General features: G+C 38.4%; 1 protein-coding gene across 2 annotated transcripts in view; it reads right to left on the bottom strand.

Moving 5' to 3' along the window:
* STXBP5L (syntaxin binding protein 5L) overlaps nt 1–23,669 on the bottom strand; it is a gene marked incomplete at both ends in the record, with an annotated part of 176,517 nt that overhangs the window by 140,889 nt on the left and 11,959 nt on the right. For both annotated transcript variants that reach the window (XM_079546881.1, XM_079546882.1), the window contains one exon: nt 21,956–22,053. In XM_079546881.1, the coding sequence (XP_079403007.1) occupies nt 21,956–22,053 (98 nt within the window). The remainder of the gene's footprint in view (nt 1–21,955; nt 22,054–23,669) is intronic.

Genomic DNA, 23,669 nt, shown 5'->3' with positions numbered 1-23,669 from the left:
ATTTAGCTCATTCAGACATAACTTGGGAGCAGTGCACAGAAAGGAATATTCCAAGGCATGCCCTCCACAGAAAGAGTGAAAAGGTTGTGCCTGGCTTGGCCTCTTTTATCCTATACAAACTTTCAGCTCTATCCAGAAAGGTTGTTCATCTTCAAATACCACTGCATATATTCCTACAGAATCCTGGAGCTTGTAGAACAATCCTCTGTTTCATTTCATGTATGGAGCATTTCATGCTCCAAAAGTAGTGCCTCTTTCATTGGCAACTACATCAGATACAAAGAGCACGGTAACACTATTTGAAAAAAGAAGATGCTCCATTTCTTGGAGTCCAACAAGCATTCTTTGAGATGGATGTTTCTCCATTGCCCGTACATCTTCTGAGTCACTAGTTCTCATAACTAAAATAAAAAAGTGAAAAAACTGTAGTTGGAAATTTGAAACTGGCAAAAAGATATTGTTGTAATTAATGTTTTGGAAAAAAGACAGTAACCAGGCATACAACACAATCTTGCTCATATAATTCCAAACTTAAGCCTAGCTAAGATCTTGCGTTATTATGAAATATGGTTTTAAAAAAAAAAAAAAAAACAGCAAGCAAAAATGCTCTGCTTCTACAGGCTAAAAAAAAGACTATTGGCCCTTAAGGATTTGGTTCTATGAAAATTTAAAGACTTGTTTAGGAACCTGAACATATTCTTACCACTCACATATCCTTACAGTCCAGAGAGCAACCTCCAGCTTGCAGGCTGGTTTTGGGGTCTTTGCTGCTTGTGCAACACAAAGCTGCTGTCTTAGCTTCACATATCCTACATTCTGAGAAAGCAAGTGCGTGTACTTAGGAAGCTCTCTGACACAGTGAGCTGAAGCAACATTAATATAAGATAGGTAATTCAATGACTTTAGACAATTTAAGGTCCGTAACCTTTTAGGATTCAAAAAACAGGACTTAAAAGTTGTTTCAACGTACAGAATTTTTGAATTTAAGCCACCTACTTCAAAGATATCTCAGTACTTGCTCTGTTCCATCCATATTTTCTCAAGTTGATTTGTATACTGTACATGGATGTTGTAAAACTGTTATGTGTTCTCATTTCTACTCTTTGTTAAACTAAAATGATGCCTGACTGATAAAACTCACCTGTTTTTTAGCAATTCAAACACTGACTGAGAACTCTCTCTGTATAAAAGGCTTCCATCAGCAATAATAAAACTACAACATGGAAATAATAGAAACAGAAGCACAAAGAGTGATATCTGGATGTTTCCACTCTGTGGAGATGCTTTAAAAACAACCACTCAACAAAGAGTGGATATGTACGCATGAAATCATGCTCATAAGAGAAAAGAGTTCACTTACAGAAAGGCAGCAGCAGAAGAAAAGAAAACAGGACAAAGCAAAGGCAAAAGTCAGAATGCTCTTCACATTTCCGTGACAAGTTATCAGAAATACAGTAAGATCTGCCAAAATCAACCAAATAGAATGAGGAATAGTTGACATATGAAAAAACATTTTGACTACTTGAATGCCACATATCATTAAATGTCATTTTAAAGAGCATCTGTCTCAGCCACTGACTGTAATTTTTTAGAAAGAACTGTACTTTATATTTCTAGCCTTTGTGAAGATCATGCAGCAGCCAATATACTGTCAAAATTAAAGAGCAATTCTCTGCATGGCTTACTTCCCAGGACCTTTTTTCTACTTTTATTATCATCACCAGCCACACAGAAGCTGTAAACAATTTGTACACATGCAATATTTGCCCTGTGGGTTCTTGATTTTAACTGATTCAGGAGTGATGTCAAGAGTAATTCCTATCTGGTTGCAGACTGCAAAATGTTGATGGTTCTATGTCCTGGACAGTCCCACAAAGTACTGGGACACAAAAGGGCGAAGGGAGAGGAGAATGGAAAATACAGACACAGGCAAATACTAGAAACACTGATTTTAAATTACATCTGATTTTCTGGATTATCTGTGTTATTTGATGGTATTCAAACAATAGAGAGCAAAAAAAGTGATTAAAAAAATGTATGTAAATAACTGTCAGCATTATGAAGGGCACAGTCACAGTCTTCCATAATAACTGAATGTAACAGTTAAAACTTACAACTAATGTATCATTTGAAACAAAATTAACTAGGTAACTTCTGCTGACATCACTCTTTGGAAGATGATAGCAAACTGCTATTTGGAATCGAAAGTGAAACTGCTCTACTCAACAACACAGTATATAAAAAGCAAAAAGTCAGCAATAAAAACAACTAGCAATCAATTCTATATTAATCTTATTTCCTATCCCTAATGGCATTTTACAAAGGAAAAGACTGTAAATTAATATCTCATCTGAAGGGAGAGTTAGTAATAAGATAAACAACCTTGTACTTTTTCTTATCCCCTACACTGTTTACATCAGCACAGAAAAACAAAACAAAACAAAAGGAAAAAACAACTCACAACATTTCGGTAACAGATTCAACAAAGGCATACATCCAGACATTCATCCTACCAATACAAGACTAACAAAAAGATTAGAAGTTCAAGCAAAGCTTGCACTGTGTTGCACATCAAACAAGCTCATGGATGACGGAGCGAGGTCCAAAGCTTTAGGCAAATCTATAACCTGTCATACAAATTTTAATGGTTGAAGAATCTTAAAAAAGAAAAAAATATCTTGAAGTGATTATATCAAAAGAGACTTTATTTAATGTCTGAGTTGGCTCTCTGAACACACTAAAGCAGTAAAACAACAGAACACATTTTTTGCTGCAAGGTTTTATCTTCTTCTGCAACTTTCAACTTAAGTTAATCTAAACAATGGGAATTGGAAATTTTTGTCAGATGTATCAAGTATATATGTAGAAGAAGAAAATATTCACTGTGGCATAGTATATTCTGGTTTATGTTAAAAGAAATTGCTTATCTTGAATTACTGTGACACTGAATTCTGCAATAGGCACTGTAAGGGAAATCCAGTTCCAGAACAAAATAACTAGATCTGCATATTCTCAGGAACTTTGGACACTGGACATCAGCTAACTGATTCTGATTATAGAAGTGAAATAACTCCACAGTTTCAGTGTTGTTTTTTTTTCTAAACTACACTGTGAAGGCACTAGAAAAGAACCCACTCCTAAGCTCCTCTCAACACATATGAATAGGAAAAAAAAAAAATAATAAGAGGCAAATGGAGGATCTAGTAAGAAAAAGTAGAGGTGGAAAGAGCATTCTCTGCAATTGTAGCACCAATCCTCCACCATTCCTGACCCAATCCATGAGTACAGCACACCTCACCATCTCCAGTTACCTGGGTGGCTCCCAGCCTTGGCAGGTAATCTTCTCTAGAGAGACATAACAGCCAACCTCAGACGCAGGGCAAGAATGCAGCAAGGCCTGAATCCTCAAGATTTCCAGGAACTATGTCAAGTATATATGACCACATTTTAAAAGAACTATTACAGATAAATAAATGTCTTTCCCAACTTGTTAAAAAAAAGTCAGAAAAATTCATTCTCTTAAATGGATCTTTGATGTGAATTTTTTAAAATAAACTAGCATCAGAGTTCTTGCAGTACTGCTCCCAGTATTTTATCTTGGGACTGCTCTTCCTCTCCACAAGCCACTTCAACCTGATAAGTCATGCACAATGAATGAATATGAAATACACAATGACTACATCTATGAAGGAAAAAAAGTATGTGAAAATAGAGATTTATAGCCCAACATATTTTTTTTTACATTTTAATAGTTGTAAAGGGTTGTTTGTCTTTAAGCATTATGAAACAGACTGCATTCAAGTGTAAAGTCACTCCATAAATAGGAAGCAGTAGTATGGTACCCAGTCAGCTGCTACCCAAGGTAACTCACGTGTAAAGCGCTTCTTCTGATGCAGTAGATGTGTTAGCATATTTTCAGGTTAAGAATTGAGTGGAGTAAGCCTTTTTTCATTAAAATAGATTAGAATTCACATCACACATTATCCATGCAACTAGAAAACTGCAGTCTTACATGTTTTCAGTTTCACTGCTTTTTCTCTGCCAAGCTGACTGAAGTCAATTAAGATGACACATTATGAAAACCACGGCGCATAACAAATTCAAAACTTCTAGAGCAGAAGCAGCACTAATTGCTCAGAAATTATCTTAAATATTTATAAGTTACTGTAAAGTGAAAAGAGCACAGTCTCTAGTTACAAAAAGACAATCATGCAGCTGGCAAGGATGTGACTACAGCTCAGGCAGGTAATTCACAGTGAGCCCACGAGGCGCACCTATTGAGTTAATGTTATCATAGTGCTACCAGCAGCAGCGTGACAATCTCTACGGGCTGACTTCCCAACACACAACACATTTCCAGGTAGAATGCGAGTTCATTCACTGTGGTCTTTTCTATCACAACTGTATACTGTGCACCAAGCTCAGGTATGGCCAAAGCTGATGGGGTCTGCACTGGAGCTACACCCCATGAGTTTTTAAACTTTTTATAAAAGCTAGATTAATATACTTGGAAGTGCAGGAGTATTCTAGCATCACTGGAGACCTGCCAGTGAATTTAGGAAACAGTCCAAGTCAGTCAGTATTTATCCCCCATCTCCCGATTTAATTTCATTAAAGAAAAATTTTAAAACTACTTCTTTTAACAATGTTCTGTTGTTAGCAATAGTTACAGCTGTCAGTGGAAGAACAGAACAGAATCGAATAGAACAGAACTGAACAGAATAATCCAACTGGAAGAATAATCTGCAAAGACCATCAAGTCCAACCATCTGACCACTTCAGGGCTTTTCTTCATTTGCAAATAAAAGACACAGCTATAAGACCCAAGTCTTCAAGTTGTGCATTTAACATAAACAAGTCACTGAGTTACTTTGTATAATCACAAATACTTTGTGTACAGCTATATACATCAATGTATATAAACGTATAAATCCTGCTGTGAACAGCAACAAAGGAAAACCAGGGCTCTGTCCAAAATCCTGCAAATCTTGCAAGTGAAAAGTCTCACTGGGTTTATTGAGAACTTCTAAGATACATCAGAATAGCAGGCATTTGTCAGAGACACAACATGTGCAGAGGCAGGGTAACATGCAGAAGAGTGCTAGGCAGGCTGGAGTAAAGGACTCTTGGGTTTGCTAAGCTAGCTTATAATGTGAGTATCAGCTAAAACTGAGAGGAAGCAGTGATGCAGCTATAGATTTGTTCAACAGCAGAAATACTGCATTATATGGAAACTAGATAGTGTGAAGATCCTAGAAATGAATATTAGATTTCCTGTAATAGCAGGACAATATTCACCAGCAGCAGTCTTTAGGAATACTGTATCCTCATTCTGAAATGATGATGTGTTAGCTTGTCTCTCTCCTAGTATCTTCCCTAGTTATAATAGCCAGACAGTATGATGGCTTCCAGTCCAGAAGATATAAGAAACATCTGTGTACAGCTATGCAAAAACACCCACTGATTTTCTGAAACTTTGCAGAACACAAAGTACATAAGAACTGAAGAAGTATCCCTGGGTTCTGTGATGTGGAGTATCTGATACTTTTTGTCATTTACTGGCAGGGGAGACTGCCCAAGAGACTGAAAATATGGACAAAACACAGCGGGAGACAAGCAAGAGGACTTGCCCATGAGAGTAGTCATTTAAGTTGCTATCCACACTGAGTAGTTTGAGAATTCTCTATTGGCAGTGGTGGTAATGGCCCTGTGCTACTGGAGGGCAGTGACAGAGGAGAAGTGGCAAGGGAGAAACTAACAGCTTCTGTTTGGGAGAAAGGTGTTAAGAAACAAATAATGGGATTCTACAATATGGATAAGGTTGGCAGTTGTCTGAACCCTTAAGCAACATTGATTAAAACCTGCCACTATGAGTGAAATGAGTGTTACAAAGAGAGAAATTTTAAAAGAGGTTTTTAAAATGTGGGCTTATAGAACTTAAAAACTAACATACAGACAGATATCAAGAGCCACTTCTGTCTATCTGAGACTTTGTTATTCTGATACATAGGATAAACAATATATTGCATCTTTTATTGACCAAGTAATAAATAGTTTGCAACTATTAAAATGATCACGTCATCAATTTCTCACTTACACTGATACCACTATTTTTCTGCTCTTTTAACATTCCAAAAAACTAAGCTCAACACTGGAGACAAGTGCTAATTTTCCTGACAGGTGACCACATTACACAGCAAGTTCCCAGGCCCTCCCTCAAAAAGCAAAGACGATCTGGAAGTTTACAGCTGCCAAAAATATCTTCTTGTCTCTTCCTTTTGTGTGAATACTGTTTCCTCGTTTCAGATAGGAACTAAAATAATGCACAGTGACATACTGGGCAATGAAATTTTTGTAGTCTCCTCTGACATTTGAGTAATGTGCACACTGAATCTATGCATCCTGGGATTTTATACAGTATTTCTATATGTAGCAGAACAAACGCCTGTGCCTGTGATCAGAGTACTCAAAATCTAACTCTGAGAGCAATTTCCATTTAACCTACAGATTCTGTCCAATAATTCTAATACGTAACCAAAAACTATGGATTAAGCCTCAACAATAGTAAGTATACAGGGAAAAGAAGATATAGGATGTACTTTACTTATCCTTAACACATTACTCTGTTTAGCTGCACTTATGGCAGCACAAGGTAAAAAGACTAAGGGAATCAGTCCTGAATTCCATCTGATCTGGACGGCATCAACAGAAACATCTATACATAAACTTTCAGGATAAACGTCACCAAAACAGTTGTGGCTAAAGATCCAAACTAGAAATTAAACAGCCTGTGTTCTTTACCCATCTCTCATTAAAGACTGGATCAAATAACTTTACTACTCAGTGCCTCCATTTCCTCACCAGTAAAAACAGGCATAGCTCTACTAAGTCATCTTAATTACTTTGACACTTAATGATTAAAGGCCATGCTAAGAGGTACTGCTTTGTTACCATTATATAGTATTGCTTTTTTCAGTTTTAATTAATATCTGCCCAGATTACAAAATACTGTTTTAGAACCGTTCTGTTTGCAAGTTAGCGCAAAGCTGCAAATGCAAAATTAAAGCATTAAAAATTAATGAATTCTGTCATCTTTTATATGTGATGCTTCTCAAGAATATTTTACTTAAACACAAACATGACTGAGAACCAGAAAGACTACACAATTCCTTACATTTTGCTTGGTGTTACACCTATTGGCATGGGTTAATAAAACGTATCTCTTAGTTTTTCAAGCCCCTGCACAAAGCAGGAGAAAATGTTTACAATGGAGATTTTATAAGAACAGCAGCCAAGCTAATAGCCAAAACTCCTTTATGCAAAACCAATTAACATAACTTCTGCCCATTATAATAGAAAGCCAACATTTCTTCTTCTCCAAATATTTTATTTTAATGAGAACAAAACTTGGAAGAAAATGCAGTCAAGCTATGTGGAGGTGGAAAGTACAACATCCGTCTGGGATAATCACATTCAACTCATTAGAGTTCACATTAGAGATTTACACTGAGGTCCAGAGTATTAAAAGGGCTAAAAGAAGAAAGTGAAGTATTTTAATCACATTAGAAATGAGCAGCTTGCAAAACAATAACAAGGACAAAACTTCATGAACATCCTGGGTTACCCAGGGCAATGGGAAAAAAATCAATTAAGAATATTAAAAATATACATAATATTTTTGATTCAGCTTTTAAGAGAATTCATCCTTTATGCACACCTTGTTTTCGTGTGTTCCCAGAGATCAGGATATCGGAAACATAGGTTCAGAAACCAACAGACAGTATTCAAGGAAATTACTATTAAGTTTATAAGACACATAAGCAATATTTGGATGATCTGGGAAATTACAAACCAGCAAATCTTACAGTGCCACTTGAATACATTTTTGAACAAAAAAAACAAAAAATCCAGAAAACCAACCAACCAACCAAAAAAAAGCGATAAAGAATTTATTTCACCTTTTCCAATAAAAATAACAGTAAGTCTCCAAAAAGGTCATGGAATATCGATCTCCTCGTTCTGCTTGGCCTCATATAAAGTCACAAAACTGGACAATCACCTCTACAGTTTTCAAGACATTGGAGGTAGAGAGAAACACAGAATCACAGAATAGATTAGGTTGGAGGGTTTCCCTTGCCCTATCACTACCAGACCATGTAAAAAGTCAGTCCCCCCTTCTGTTCATAAGCTTTCTTCAAGTACTGGAAGGTCATAGCGAGGTCTCACTGGAGCCTTCTCTTCTCCAAGCCCAAATCCCTCAACCCTTCTTCATAGGAGACCTGCTGCTGCCCTCTGACCATCTTAGTGGCCCTCCTCTGGATCTGCTCCAACAGCTCTGCATCCTTCCTGTACTGGGGACCCCAGGCCTGGACACAGCACTGCAGACAGGGCCTCACAAGGGCAAAGTGGAGGGGGACAATCACCTCCCTCTCCCTGCTGGCCACCTCTCTATTGATGCAGCCCAGGATACTGTTGGCCTTCGGGGCTGCAAGCACACACTGGTGGCTCATGTCCAGATTTTTGGCCATCAGGACCTCCAAGGCCTTCGCTGCAGCACTGCCCTCAATGAGTTCTTCTCCCAGTCTGTACTCATATCTGTGACTGTCTCAACCCAAGTGCAACACCTTGCACTCGGCCTTGTTAAAACTCATTAGGTTCTTGAGTATCCAGTTTTTGAGCATGTCCAGGTCCCTCTGGATGGCATTTCTCCTTCCTATTGTGTCAGCTGCATCATTCAGATGGATGTCATCAGCAAACTTGCTGAGGATGCACTCAATCCCACTATCTAAATTACTGATAAAGGTCTTGAAGAGCACCAATCTGAAGACTATCCCAGCAGATATTGAGTAGCCTGAAATCCCCCACCAGGATGAGAGTTTGTGAGCGCAAAACCTCTTCACAGCTGAAAAAAAAACAGCCTTGTCAACAGGCTCCTCTTGATCAGCTGGCTCATAGTAGACTCCAACTTCTAGATGCCCTTTCTTGGTCTTGTTCCTAATTTCAATCCACAAACTCTCAACCTGTTCGTGACAGTTTCTCAGGGGCATCTGTTCACAGTCTATCTACTTCTTAACATAGAAGGCAACTTCCCGACCCCTCCTATCTTGCCTATCCCTTCTAAAAAGCTTACAGCCCTCAATCATGATATTCCAGCTATGTGAGTCATCCCACCATGTTTCCATGACAGCATGAAGGCTGTAGTTTCCCAATTGCATCATGGTTTCCAACTCCTCCTGCTTATTTCGCATGCTTGTGTGGATTGGTATACAGACACTTCAGCTGCGCTTTCAGCTGCATTGTTTTCTTAGAGGAGCCCTCCCAAAAATCTCTGAGACAAATATGAGGTTTTTCTCCAAAATTAATGTTGAAAATGAAGAGACACAGAACAAGAGAAAATACCTAAGGTGAGAAAAATGTTATGGTAGATAAAAAAAAATGTATGTCAACAAACTGAAAAAGCTTGAATTTTAATAGGTTTGAAAAATTCCTCTTAGGATCTTCAAGAAATTGAAAATCATTTCAAAAATGTGTAGGAGCTAGGGTAGCACAATAGCATTTAAATAATGATTCTGAGATCCTGAAGTGTCCATCACTAAAAGCAAGGGCACTTAGGCTGAAGTCACAATATTCCGTGGTAATAAATAAACCTGGTAACGTTTGAGGCATTTGTAAATCTGTAAAAATTCCTGGAGAATTAAGCATGTGAAAAGGTTATTTTGTTTAATAAGTTTATTCGGGAACTATAATCATACCAACACAAACCTGATGAAAGACCAAGACGAACGCTATGTGCAGTGTTGACGGATGCAAAGTAATTTGTCACTAGAATAAAAAAAATACATAATTGCTTGTGCACATTAGAAGAATCTGAAACAACAGAAAAAGATATGTGAATACCTATTTCTAATGCTTTACAAATTGCTGATTAACACTGTTGCTGAAATAAAAAGCCTCATGAGAGGCCCTATGTGCCATTGAATTGAATCTGACATGAAGATGCACAGCTCAGTTTCACCTTAAAAGATAACTACAAGATTTTGTAGTTAAGAATATCCTGTCTAAACTTCCACAATCATGTCTGAATAGTAATTACAATAAGTAGTGACAACAAGACTCCAGGGCATATAGACTACGATTATATAACCATAGACTGACTAGAAATAACCTCAGACTGGCTAGAATGGAAAAGGAAAAAAAAAAAAAAAAAAAAAAAAAAAAAAGCAGCATTTCCATGGACAATATAAAAACACACACTTGGTGTTGAAGTTGGTCAAGGAATAAGAAATTTTCTAACTATACATTTAAGAAAATTCATATGTGAGAATCAAAAGCCTTTCCACGTTTTTTTAACGGAAGTTTTTGCAAGTTTATTCCTGTCAAAAGGTTCTGATGATTCTTCAAGCAGCTTGAAAACCCTTAGTAACAAATTTTCAAACTACCTAGCTTTCTGTAATATCGTGCAAGCTTAACTCATTTCAAAATCAGCAAAAAGGTCAGATAAAAACTTGATTTCCTAAGTCTTTGATTGCCCAAGTCTTTGATTGCCCAGAAAGTCAGATTTCTCTGTCCAGATCACTGCTAGATCTGTATACGGTATTAGTTTCTCCCATTAAGGAAGAAGAGAATGCAAAAATAAGAAATATTTAATTAAAACTTGGACTGCAAAGGTATTTCTGGCAAGCAGGAAGATAATCAACTATGGTTTTAATTAGGAATGTAAGACTGCCAAAACGGTTTAAAATAAAATGTATATCCTTAAACACAGACTGGAGTACAAGATTCCTCCTTTGAATTGCCTGACTAAATTGTTAGCATATGAAGACATGGTTGCACTTCCTTTTCACTTTGTGAAAAATATTTCACAGGTCTAAACGGTCTGGTAGGAAAAATGTTCCTGTGTACAATGGCATGTGTAGGTTTAAAATTCTGGGTGAAAAAAATGATTTGAGAGTCTCATATCTCAAGTCACTATTTAAATTTCTAAGCTAGTGGATAAATAACGAGCACAAACTCTCAGAAGAAGCATCTACCACCGCATTTGATTTTCAGTCTAACCTACCCTTTCTCTGAGAAGGTCTGCCACATCTTATCTTTCAGCAGAGATTGCTGGAGAATTGTCAAGTTGATTAATTTGATTAGTGCTCTCAGTATCTCAAATGCTGAGATATTGACTCTTAAAAGTAAGAAACTTGTGAGCGTTTATAAAAACACTTCAAGCATCTGAAGAAAAGGGCAAATCTCAGGATAGAAAACTGAGCAGAGATGTTCAGAAGTTCAGTTTCACTTACAGATGCTTGAATTCTATTTAAATCTTGCTTAGGCACTCAAATTTTTGTTCCTACAGAATACCAGGGGGCTGTTCTTGTGAGTAAAGCAATGTACTAGGTCAGGTCTTAACACTTCACATGCTGCTATGTCTACATTGTAGTTTTATTTATCTTCCACTCTTAATCTATGAATCACAGAATCACACAGTCAGAAAGGACATACAAGATCATCTAGCCCAGCCATTCTCTTATCACTAGTACCACCACTAAGCTTCTAAACTATAACTCGCAGCACCTCATTCAGAAGCCTCTTGGCGTCAGGGACCAGGGACACCGCCAGGGACACCGACTTCACCACCTCCCTGGGCAGCCATTCCAGTGCCTGACCACTCTCTGAGAGAAATAGTTCTTCCTTATGTCTAACCTAAACCTCCTCTGGCACAACTTGTGGCCATTTCCTGGGGTCCTGTTTGTTGCCTGGGAGAAGAGGCGAAACCCCTCCTCATCACAGTCTCCCTTCAGGAAGTTGTAGTGTGCAATGAGGTCTTCCCTGAGCCTCCTCTTCTCCAGACTGAACAATCCCAGCTTCCTCAGCCGCTCCTCATAAGACTTGTGCTCCAGACCCCTCACCAGTTTCACTGCCCTTCTCTGGACACGTTCCAGAGCCTCAATGTCTTTCTTTTCACAATGTAGTGAGGGGCCAAAACCTGAACACAATACTCAAGGTGCAGCCTCACCAGTGCTGAGTACAGGGGGCTGATCACCTCCCTGCTCCTGCTGGCCACACTATTTCTAATGCAGGCCAGGATGCCATTGGCCCTCTTGGCCAACTGGGCACACTGTCAGCTCATGTTCAGCCAAGCACCAACCAACACCCCCAGGTCCCTTTCCTCTTCACAGTCATCCAGCCACTCAGCCCCAAGCCTATAGCACTGCATGGGGCTGTTGTGGCCAAAGTGCAGGACCCGGCACTTGTCCTTGTTGAATCTCATCCCATTCACTCAGCCCACCAATCCAGCTTATCCAGATCCCTCTGAAGGGCCTCCCTACCCTCAGGCAGATCGACACCACCTCCCAGCTTGGTGTCATCTGCAAACTTATTGAGGGTGCACTCAATCCCCTCATCTAGGTCATCAATAAAGATATTAAATAACATGGGCCCCAGTACCAACCCCTGAGGGACACCACTTGAAATGGGTCACCAGCTGGACTTAACTCCATTAACTACTACTCACTGGGCACGGCCCTCTAGCCAGTTCTTTACCCAGAGAAGAGTATACCTGTCCAGGCCATGGGCAGCCAGTTTCCCCAGGAGAAAACTGTGGGAGACTGTGTCAAAGGCTTTGCTGAAGTCTAGGAAGACTACATCAACAGCCTTTCCCTCATCTGCCAGTCTGGACACCCAGTCATAGAAGGAGATGAGGTTGGTCAAGCACAACCTGCCTTTCATGAACCCCTGCTGGCTGGGCCTGATCTCCTGGATTCCATGCATGTGCCATGTGATCTCACCCAAGATGATTTGCTCCATAACTTTCCCTGGTACCGAGGTCAGGCTGACAGGCCTGTAGCTCCCCAGATCCTTCTTACGGCTCTTCTTGTGGATGGGAGTCACATTGGCAAGCCTCCAATCCTCTGGAACCTCTCCAGATAACAAGGAGCACTGATAGATGGCGGAAAGCAGCTTGGCAATCACCCCCGCCAGCTCCCTCAGCATCTGAGGATGGAGCCTCTCTGGTCCCATGCACTTGTGACTGTCCAGATGGAGGAGGAGCTCTCTAACTGTCTCCACCAGAATCATTAGGAGTGTATTCTACGTTCCATCCCAGACTACTAGGTCAGGGCATAAAGTGCCCTAAAAAATAACTGATCTGACTGCTAAAGGCAGATGTTAAGTAGGCATCGAGAACCTAGGCCTTTTCCTTATCCTCAGTGGTCACATCCCCTGCTGCATCAAATAAAAGATGGAAATTCTTCTTGGTTCTTCTCTTGCCATTAATATATTTGTTAAGGATTTCTTGTTCTCTTTTACTGCAGTGGCCAATCTGAGTTCAAGTTGGGCTTTTGTCTAACTTCCTCCCTACATACCTTAGCAACTTCCTTGTAATCTCTACAAGTAGCCCGTCCCATCTTCCAGAGGACACACACTCTCTCCTGGAGTCTCAACAAAAGTTCCCAGTTCACCCACACCAGTTTTCTTTCCCTCTGGCTTGCCTTACAGCACTCAGGGACAGCCTGGTCTGGTGCATTTAAGATTTCCATCTTGAGGAGCATCCAGGCTTCCTGGACCCCTTTACCCTTCAAAAGCAACTCCCAAGGGATCCCTGCAACAGGTGTCCTGTAAAGGTCAAAGTCTGTGAAAGTTCAAGATAACAATTTTGCTAGTCACCTTTCTGACATCACCAAGAATAATTTCACAGTGGCTCTGTCCAAGACAGTCCCCAACCTTGGCATCTCCCACTAGTCCTTCTCTACTAGAGCAGAAAAACAGGTCTAGCAGGGCACCACCCCTGGTAGGCTCTTGTACCAACTGTGTAAGGAAGTTATCTTCCACACACTCTAGAAACCTCCTGGACTGCTTCCTCTACACTGTATTATATTCCCAGCATACATCAGGAAAGTAAAAATTCTCCCTGTAACTAGATCTTATCACTGGGAATATATACTAGCATCTCTCAACTGCACACACAATTTCCTAACAGGATTATCTCGTGCTCAAATTGGATGACTCAGTTCCTTCAGGGAGTAAACAAAATCTCTCACGCCTTGAATGGGAAGAAGTCAAACAACTCTCAGTAAGTTGAAATCAGAGGACCAGTAATCTATAACTTTAAACATGATGCAAAGAAAATATTCTGCATTCTTAATGAATAAGTAGGAAGTGAGATTCCTCAAACTTTGCAGAAAGGACAGGGAAGAGAAGTACATAATGAAAATTTGAAAGAATCATTTAAATTTGTCAAATCATTTGCGCTTTACAATATTGTGGGAAAATGTTGACACGTGCAACTTTTAACTTATTCTAAGATTAATAGCTCAATTAGTACCCTGTAGGTACCACTCAAAATACTAAAACATACAAAAAAAACCCAATAGTGCTATTTATGTCCTATTTATGTATTAGCTCCTCCAGTAAACTCTAAAGAGCTGAGTAAAACACAGGCAAAGAATCTCTTCTCTGTATCACCTTGCAGTCATTCTTTATCTTCCAGGACCCTCTTATAAATATGTTATAGGGAAGTAAGCATTACTTTCCTTCATGACTGGCACCTGAACTCTTTCCACTACAGTACTTCCTCTTCTGTTTAAAAATGACCAAAATCAAAGTTTAGTTTTCTTTTAGTTTTTACCTAAGAGACTATATAATTGCAATTCAAAATGATGCTCCTCTCACAAACGTGCCCAGTAAGATAAAATGAATTGGTATTTAAGCTATGCAAATAATCTACTGACCAGGGAATATATGAAGTCTGCATAAGGAATATAGGAGACCTCCTTATCCTAATCATATATTTAAATTAAGTTCCTCAACAAATAAACTATTGATGTATTGTAGTAGTCACTCACTATACTCTAAGTATTTAACTTAAGGTATCTCTCAAACTCTACAAACTAAGATTAATGAAACTGGCATGAACAAGAAAGCACTACTGTTATAATCTAACTGGAAGTAGAGCAAACATCTACTCACATCTGAGATAATAAATTGTCTGAAGCCGAGACCTTAAATGGAGTAAATAATGAGAAAAACTACAAAAGAAAATTTTTTAAAACAGTAGGATGTAAATTCCAATCATTGACTTCCAAGACACTAAGTAGTTGAGAACTACTTAGTCTCAACTAAGGTGCATGCCTACTACAGGAATTTAGTCAAATCTAAGTATACTTCTACTACACATCTCATTGATTCATGACAAGTACACAAGAGGTTGGGAGAGGTCAAAGCTGGGAGAGCTGATCCAAACTGATCACAGGAGCATTCAACCATTCTGTGTTTAAAGGATGTTTGCTAAATTTAGGTCATGTGTATCTGTCTAAGAAGATAATTAGCAGATGGGAAGGGAGATTAGATTGATGTGCCTTACGTCCTCTGCAAGACAATCGTTCTGCTAATGACAGAAACATTTGAACAGAACAGGTAGGAAAATGTAAAAAGCCATATAGCACAAGATCTAATTAAGATATATCACTTCTCAAAGACAGCTGCCTATCACCACTAGGCAAAATTTCAATATCGTGGTATGTATTTTTCTTATTAAATTCCTGAAACAAACATCCAGAAAGTGTTTCTTTTCAGGCAGTGTTCGTAAACACAGTCACAAAATGACAAAACTCTAGAGGTTGGAAAGGACCTCTGAAGATCATCTAGTCCAATTCCCTTGCTAAGGCAGGTTGCCTTACGTAGGTTACAGAGAAAAGTATCCAGGCAGATTTTGAATATCTCCAGAGCAGGAGACTCCACAACCTCTCTAGGTGGTCTGTAAAGTAAAAGTAACCTCAAAGTAAAGAAAATTATTCACACATTCAGATGGATTTCCTATGTTAGAATTTGTGCCCATTGCCTCTTGTTCTGTGATGATGCACCACCGAAAACAGCCTGGCCCCCTGCCCTTTGGATCGTATAAGCACTGATTAGATCCCCTCTTGGTCATCTCCATGCTGAACAGTCCCAAGTCTCTTAGCCTTAGCCTTTCTTCATAAGGGATGATGATGCTCATCAGCTCTGACTAAAATGCTGCCAGATCCATCCACCTTCCTCCCATTTCTATATGGATTTCCAAACATATGAAAACCTGTTTTTCTTACTAGATTTTTTTTCATATATCAGATTATTTTTTCCTCTTGAATAAACATCAACTGAAAGTGCAATAAGCTCAACACCTTTAACTGCAACATATTTTACATACTTACTTAAAACACATGAGACCAGGGAGACCAGTGGACCCAAATATATACATCTATGCAGAGACTTAGTATGTATACAGATACCAGCACGCACATAACCAGATGTGTAATTATCTTCATGCAGATTTTAAATTCCCTAAACTGCGGATCTGTACAGTTCAACAATAAGTTCATTTCTGCAATAACCCATTTAGGTATCCGTGCATATGAAAACAGACACATGTATTTCTTGATTATCAGTAAGATTTTCAGAAAAACGTACGTTCGGAATATTGGCTGTGAAGTTTGTGCTCCTGCTCTACTTAAGCATTCTGGAAAAATTCCAAATATATTCCACAGTGAGATAAAGATAAAACGCATCAATGACTCTTCCAAATCAAACACCAGAACTTTAGCCTTATGATTTTGTCTGTGCTTCCCCCACTCCATCTGCCCAATAAATCACATAAACAACAAAGCACACAGCCAGCTTATTTTAAGGATAAAGATCTACTGAAACCTTGTTTAGAGACAACAATTGTAGTGTGAGTAAATCTGCCACATTTTATATTTAGATGTTATGCTACTGTTCCAGCAGACCAGAACTTTACATTATATTCTTGCATTTTCTTTTAAATGTATCCATCTTGATCAACTTGACATCAAACATTCTTTGCCATACTTTCTTTAACTGTAAAATTCCATGCCTGCACAGAATTCTATGGGTGATGATTTAATTAGTGCCATTTGTTCTCTTTCATTTTCTCTAGAGCACACAAACAGCCCCAGTTGTACTTCCGTGTAATGACGTCTGCGTACAAAAGCTGCTGAAGATGCACAGTGTTCAGAAGAGCTATCTTAGGTTTAGATTTCACCTTCCTCTTTACTTGGGATGGCATCAGATATATGACTTTTGGCTGTTTAATGGAGACAAATGAGATAGCGTTGAAGTTGTGCTGTATTTTCCACAAGATATGCCTATTAAAATAAGTATTGCTCTATCATATTTGACATTCCAAAATAACCCTTGCTTTCAAAGCATGTGAAAAAGCACACAAAATAGGCTCAAAAAATTATTTCCAGTACTATCCAAAAGCAGAATCGCTCTTGCTCAGATCCTGTAGATACTTTGTTTGATTTGCAAATGGTTTCACACACAGATTTTTTAAATACAAGAGGAAAAAAAGAAAAAAGATTATCCCCTATTTCTCCCCTCTCAGACCCAAAAATACACTCACACACTCCTTCCAGCTTCTTTGCAGTTTCACTCTGATAAATCAGAGTTAAGCACCACTAATACATTTCATAATCTAACCTATCAGGAAAATAGCACAGCAACAGAAATAGTATTTCACCATGCTAATTGAGTGCTTTTGGAAAGATCTGCTGGACACCAGAGTCAGATCAAGGAAGGTGTCAGGACTGTGCAGATATGCAAAAGGTCGGGGCAGAGCAACAACTCCACAACTATGTGTTAGTGAGTGGGAATAATTTTGTTTGCTTAGGTATAAAATGACTATCATACTACCAGATGACACTGCAATATTGCCATAACTAGAAAGGCCTTGCAAGTGTTGTGGATTACTTGCTTTTGTTTCTCAAGTAACGAACAGTTAAAAGGAAGATTAGCATGCCCCATGACCACCACCCGCAACAACATGAAGCCTGTCAGTCTTAAAAATAACTGTTATCCATAACAATAGAAAACAGTAGAGATATGTCCAAAGATATATTATCAGTGTAGATTAGTATGATGATAGATAAGCTTTTCATGATGTGGAGGCCACTCTGGACACAGTAGATATGCTTGCACTGGATTTTAAATTTTCCTTCATTTCTTTATAAGCAAAGATGATAATAACTATGGAATGGTCTAAATGTAGAGTTTTGTTACTGCAGCTGGCCACAAAATAATCAGTGACTCAATACAATAATGCGTAGATAATTATATGCCTGCAGTAGATGGCTATACTGGCATATCATTGATTTGATGGAAGAAGTCAAAGTGAAAAGACACAGTGAATCCATGAAATGAAGTACCCATAATGAATTTTAGCAAGCATTTGTGAGTTGACTAAATAGCAACGTAGGAATACACATAATGAAACAGGAAAGCAACATGCTACCTCTTCAGATATGATACTGGAATAATCACTTCTACCGCTGATTTTGATCTATTCATTCAGAGACATGATGTGACAAAACCTTAGCCTTCTTTTCCCCTGAAATGAGGAAGAGACTTCAATCTGATCAATTTTCTTAATTTGTCTCACACCCTGTATAGTGATATGCCTTCTCTGATAGATTAGAGACAGTACACTTTGTTTTATTGCGTGTAATGTCAGAAGGTTTTCCAGACTAGGACTAAAGAAAAACCACATAGAGATAACAAGAAAAGGAATTCAATTTCATAACCCTTCTTCATCTGAACATGTTTGCCTCAAGCAAGGATAGTACAGGTAGAGCAGTAACAAAACATGATCTAAGTATGGGTGCTGAGAACAGGGATGAAGGATTAAGATGACCATATGACAGAGCAATTGTTTCTAGAGTGAATATTTTGCCTTTATTTGCAGGCTTTGTAATTCAGTGTCAGTAACAGGAAGACACTCATTCATCAGTGATTTAATGTGTACTCATTCTGAGGATGAAGCACGGCTGTTCTGTGAGGATCAGCACCCATCAGACACTGATGTAGCTAAAAGCCACAGTTGTCTGAAGTTTCTTGAGAATCCCACAGAAACCACTAGCATCACTAGAGCATAGCAACGGCAATTCCCATTGCTACAGAAGCTACAGCTGCTAGAGCAGCTTGAAAAGAAATCTAGAAGGCAAATTGACACTCATTCCAAAGTGAGCTTTCATTTATCTCTGTATTGTAATGGAAATTTATGAATAATAGTCTATTTCGGGCCAATTTAGAACGGACTATTTCAGTCATGCTGCTCAATTGTTTGAAATGATCACCTAAAGGTGTGGTGTTAAGCCTTTATTTTCAACGCTGTTATATGTGCTTCATTTTTCTTTGGAAACTGCTTTGCTTTTTCAACTTGTAAGCTTACAATCACTAGATATGCCATCACTTTGTGAACCTTATGGAAAGACAGGGAAGCAAGTGTACCATTATGTCACTTGCACCAGTTACAGGAAAACTTGTTCTACATAATTACATGAATACGAAACATGAATTTTGTCTTGCTATACCTTTGTGCTGCTTAGCACAAAGGGATTTAATCCAAACTGGGCACTTTTGGTACTAACACACCAACAAATAAATGGTTGCATTCTTGTAGCGGTAGCCAAACATCCTTTTGCACCATCCACAATACTGGTTAGAAGCACCAGCTTCACTGCTAGAGTGCAATGAATGAGAACATCATTCTGTTATGTAATATGTTCATTGCAGAATGAAATTATGCTGCTCTATTAAAAACTGCTTTTACAGGATACTGTGGAAGATTGAGAGTCATTAAAATATGAACTACTTTTAGTTTGCTTTTAAAAAAAATCCATTATTGTACTTTCAGAATTAATACTAAACACATCTTGGCTTGAATCTTATTGTCTGCAACAGTTAAAAACGGCGACAACATGACTGGCTTAAATAAGCATGGTTCATGGTCCCAGGCTGTTTCACTCATCACTCGTCTTTGCTACGTACACAGGCAAACTTGCTAGTCCATAACTAGGCTTTTTACACAGTATGTCCTGTAAAGCTTTGAGAGTGAAGTTGAGAAGTTTCAGTTAAAAAATGAAAAAAAAAAAAAAAAAAGTAACCCTTTTAATGGTACCATCTGTCTTCTAAGCATAGCTCTCATTGACTCAATGCTCAATTAAGCAAACCAGGCTCTGTGTGCCAAAGCCATGAGGTATTTATGTTACAAGATGGCATCTCTCTTTAAAAAAAAAAAAAAAAAATCAAATTGTCTGATAATCTTGATACCCATGTTTGATTCAGCTCCTAGAAAATTTTCCATAAATGAAGTAGGCTTTTGCTAGCAAAACTGGAGAGGAGACATTAAAGGAGAAGGTATTTCAAAAAATATTCTTCTTCTTCCTCTAGCCCTTTATAATCAATTTCCATAGATAATCCACACAGAGTTTTATATGAGGTGAGGGACACAGCTTATTTTCCGCTTTATGTTCCATTCCTGTGGCAAGTGACCTACAGATTTAACTTAATTCTGCACAAAGATGTACTAATTTGGGCTCCGCTCTCACATTTTTTCTTGAGAGATTTACATCGGTATAGGATGACTAGCCAGTAGCAACTCTGCTCTTACATCTGCCAGGTTGCTGAGAAAGAAGGAAAGAAGCAGAGGCTTAAGAGTCAATTTTCTGCAAGACCTTCATTCTACAATACCTGTACCACCTATGAAATTCCCTGTCTCCCTGCTTATAGAAGGTATCAATGAACCTTCCAGATAAAAGGCTCGAGCCTTCTAATGTTTCCTAATTCTCAGAAGTATGCATGGATACTAGACTTGAACTTCCCAGAAGCGCATAAATTCAATTACTCTGAATGGAATATATTTCATCTACTTCATGCAGGAAAATATTAAGAGTAGAATCATCAAAGCAAAGTTTCTTACATAACTGGTTTAGTTGAGTCTTGGGTAAAGAAAATGCGGTTTATGAAAACACAACTGTTCAGAACAAGAGTACCCAAAAATGGAGGAAATTAAAGTGTTAGTCATGTTACAAGAGGCCCAGGATGGTTCTCCGTAAGATAATTTTTCATTAGATTGTTAAGTGTCCTGGTTTCAGTTGGACAGTTGGTTTTCTTCATAGTATTTGGTACGAGTGAACAGCCATGTGTTGCTTAGCTGCCTGCTGAGTAAAACCATAACAGTACGCTACTTTAACTGCTATTTTATAAAGCGTTGCCCCTTACTTTCAACCCCAGAATTTGTTTAGCTGCAAGAGGCTGTAAAAAGTATTGGCTTACTACTTCTGTATCCTGCAACTCCTAATGCTTCCTGTAATATTCTTTCCTCTATTTTTTTCTTGATTTTTCTTAAATTATATGCAGTTTCACCACACTAGAATACATTGGAATCAAGACAAGTTTAAAAAATATATATTAAGATAAACATTTTGAAAGACATATTTAAATATTCTCCTCATATTTTTCTAAAACAAAAGTTGTCCAAATTTTCATTTCATTTATGTTCAATCTGTTCTGTTTAGACAACTAACTTAAAAATTCCTGCAGTATAAAAACATACATAAGGTTCTGACACTAACGTACCTCTATAATTAATGAAGAGAAACAGCTACTTTTAGATTGTTTAACCTTACCTCCCTGAAACATTTCCTTCAAGAAGAGAAGAATTATGCCCTAAAATCATCTTTTTCCCCATCATTCACTTAGGAAGGTCTAAACAATAATTCAAACACACTTATTTCCAGTGAAGATTTCTCCAGCTGGCTGCATTGCAACAGTTGACTTATTTATTGCCAGTTCAAAATTCCCACTTTGCTCATCACCACATTGTAGTCTAACTTTACATACTGAAAAATCTCCTTACTCACAGCAGAACAAAAAATTAATTCTGCTTTATATACCAATATACACCACACGTACAGCAAAAACTCATTCAAAATTTTTCCTTCAGACAACTGAAGAAGCTAAAGGTAATTCCTCAGCAGCACATCCTTTTCCAGTCAATAAAGTAAAACAAAATGAGGCATAACATAACACCATAAACTGTACCCTTACCTGAGTGCTTCTAGATGTAAAGATGATTCATGTCACTGAGTGCAAATACAGAGAAATTGCGTACATTCTGAATAAGAAAGGATACATTCGTATGGCTCCTGTTCTTGTCCCAATTGCCAGAATTTTCTGAACTGGGTCAAAAGCTAAGGCAGTGGGTAGATAAGGAAAACCATGACGAACCGTCTGAAACAGAACAAAATAACAAAGTCAGTGAAACGCAATCGCAAACAACAGCACGTGTGTTCTAGGTTATGGGTAAAGGAAAATAATTTACATTTTCGTAATCAACACTGTCAGTTGATAAAGACTCAACATGAGCCAATTATGTGCGCCTGCAGCTCAGAAGGCCAACTGTATTCCAGGTTGAATAAAGAGAAGCATGACCAACAGAATGAGGGAAGTGATTCTGCCCCTCTACCCTTGCGAGAGACCCATCTGGAGAACCTATTCTGAAGGTCCCAACACAAGGACATGAAGCTGCTGGCCAGAAGAAGGCCACAAAGATGATCAAAGAGCTGGAGCACCTTCCCTGCGAGCACAGGCTGAAAGAGCTGGGGCTCTTCAGTATGAAGAAGAGAACGGTCCAGAAGACCTTATCAGCAGCCTTCCAGTACCTGAAGGGGGCCTACAGAAAAGCTGGAGAGGGACTTTTTATAAGGGCACGTAGCAACAGGATGAGGGGAAATGACTTTAAACTGGAAGAGTGTAGATTTAGACTAGATATTAGGAAGAAATTCTTTACTGTGAGGGTGGTGAGACACTGGAACAGGTTGCCCAGAGAGGCTGTGGATGCCCCCTTCCTGGGAGCATTTAAGGCCAGGCTGGATGGGGCTTTGAGCAACCTGGTCTGCACGGGGTTGGAACTAGATGATCTGAAAGGTCCCTTTCCAAACCATTCTATAGTTCTGTGATTCTATGATTTTACTTTATGCTGTATTATTTGCAATACATTTCCACAGAAGTACTGTAAAAGATACGTTGTTCTAAATACAGAGGTGAATTTCATTCATGTTAATTTGTACATTTGCTCTTTACTTGGATATTTTATGTTTTTGTTGTAACGATGTAGATTATAAAGTATGCACCAACTATATATTCAAAGACAACCCCAAAATGGAAGGCAGCTGTAACTCTAAATTAAAAAAAAAACAAAAACAAAAACAAAAAAAAGACATGTAATATGATTTTACAATGCAACAAACAGTTTCAGCCTGACCAGAACAGCCACAGAGAACAGAAATGGAACTTATCCAGAGGAAGACATCCAATAAATCAATAAACTGAATTGAGTCTACGAAGGAAAAAAATCCTTCATATCAATTTAAAAAACAAAAACACCAGAGAAGATGTTCTCAAAATGAACAGCTGAATCACTCATCCTTTCTTAACCTTTATTGGGAATACTATGCTTGTAATTCTGATTTTTCAGAGATGCAATGCATCCTTAGGTTTAAGAGTTCCTCAAATAATATTTTAAATTATCTAAACCTGGAAGTTATGACCAGTATGACTTGCCTGATTCTTAACAGAAACAATCTCATGATGGAAAAGTCCAACACACACACAAAGAAAGACTGAAAATAACAAGGCTAGACTAGAAAATACAAATAATAATAATAAAGTGACTGTAATGAGTGTGATTGTTTACCTAATAATATCTCAAGTACAGAGTTCAGGTTTGGGCCTCTCACTACAATAAAGACATTGAGGCCCTGGAGCATATCCAGAGAAGGGCAACAAAGCTGGTGAGGGGTCTGGAGTACAAGTCTAATGGGAAACAGCTGAGGGAGTGGGGATTG

The sequence above is a fragment of the Tetrao urogallus genome, assembly GCF_951394365.1.
Source record: "Tetrao urogallus genome assembly, chromosome: 1".
NCBI classification, from domain to species: domain Eukaryota; kingdom Metazoa; phylum Chordata; class Aves; order Galliformes; family Phasianidae; genus Tetrao; species Tetrao urogallus.
The sequence above is the reverse complement of the archived record's forward strand: the minus strand, read 5'-3'. Positions and strand labels throughout refer to the sequence as shown.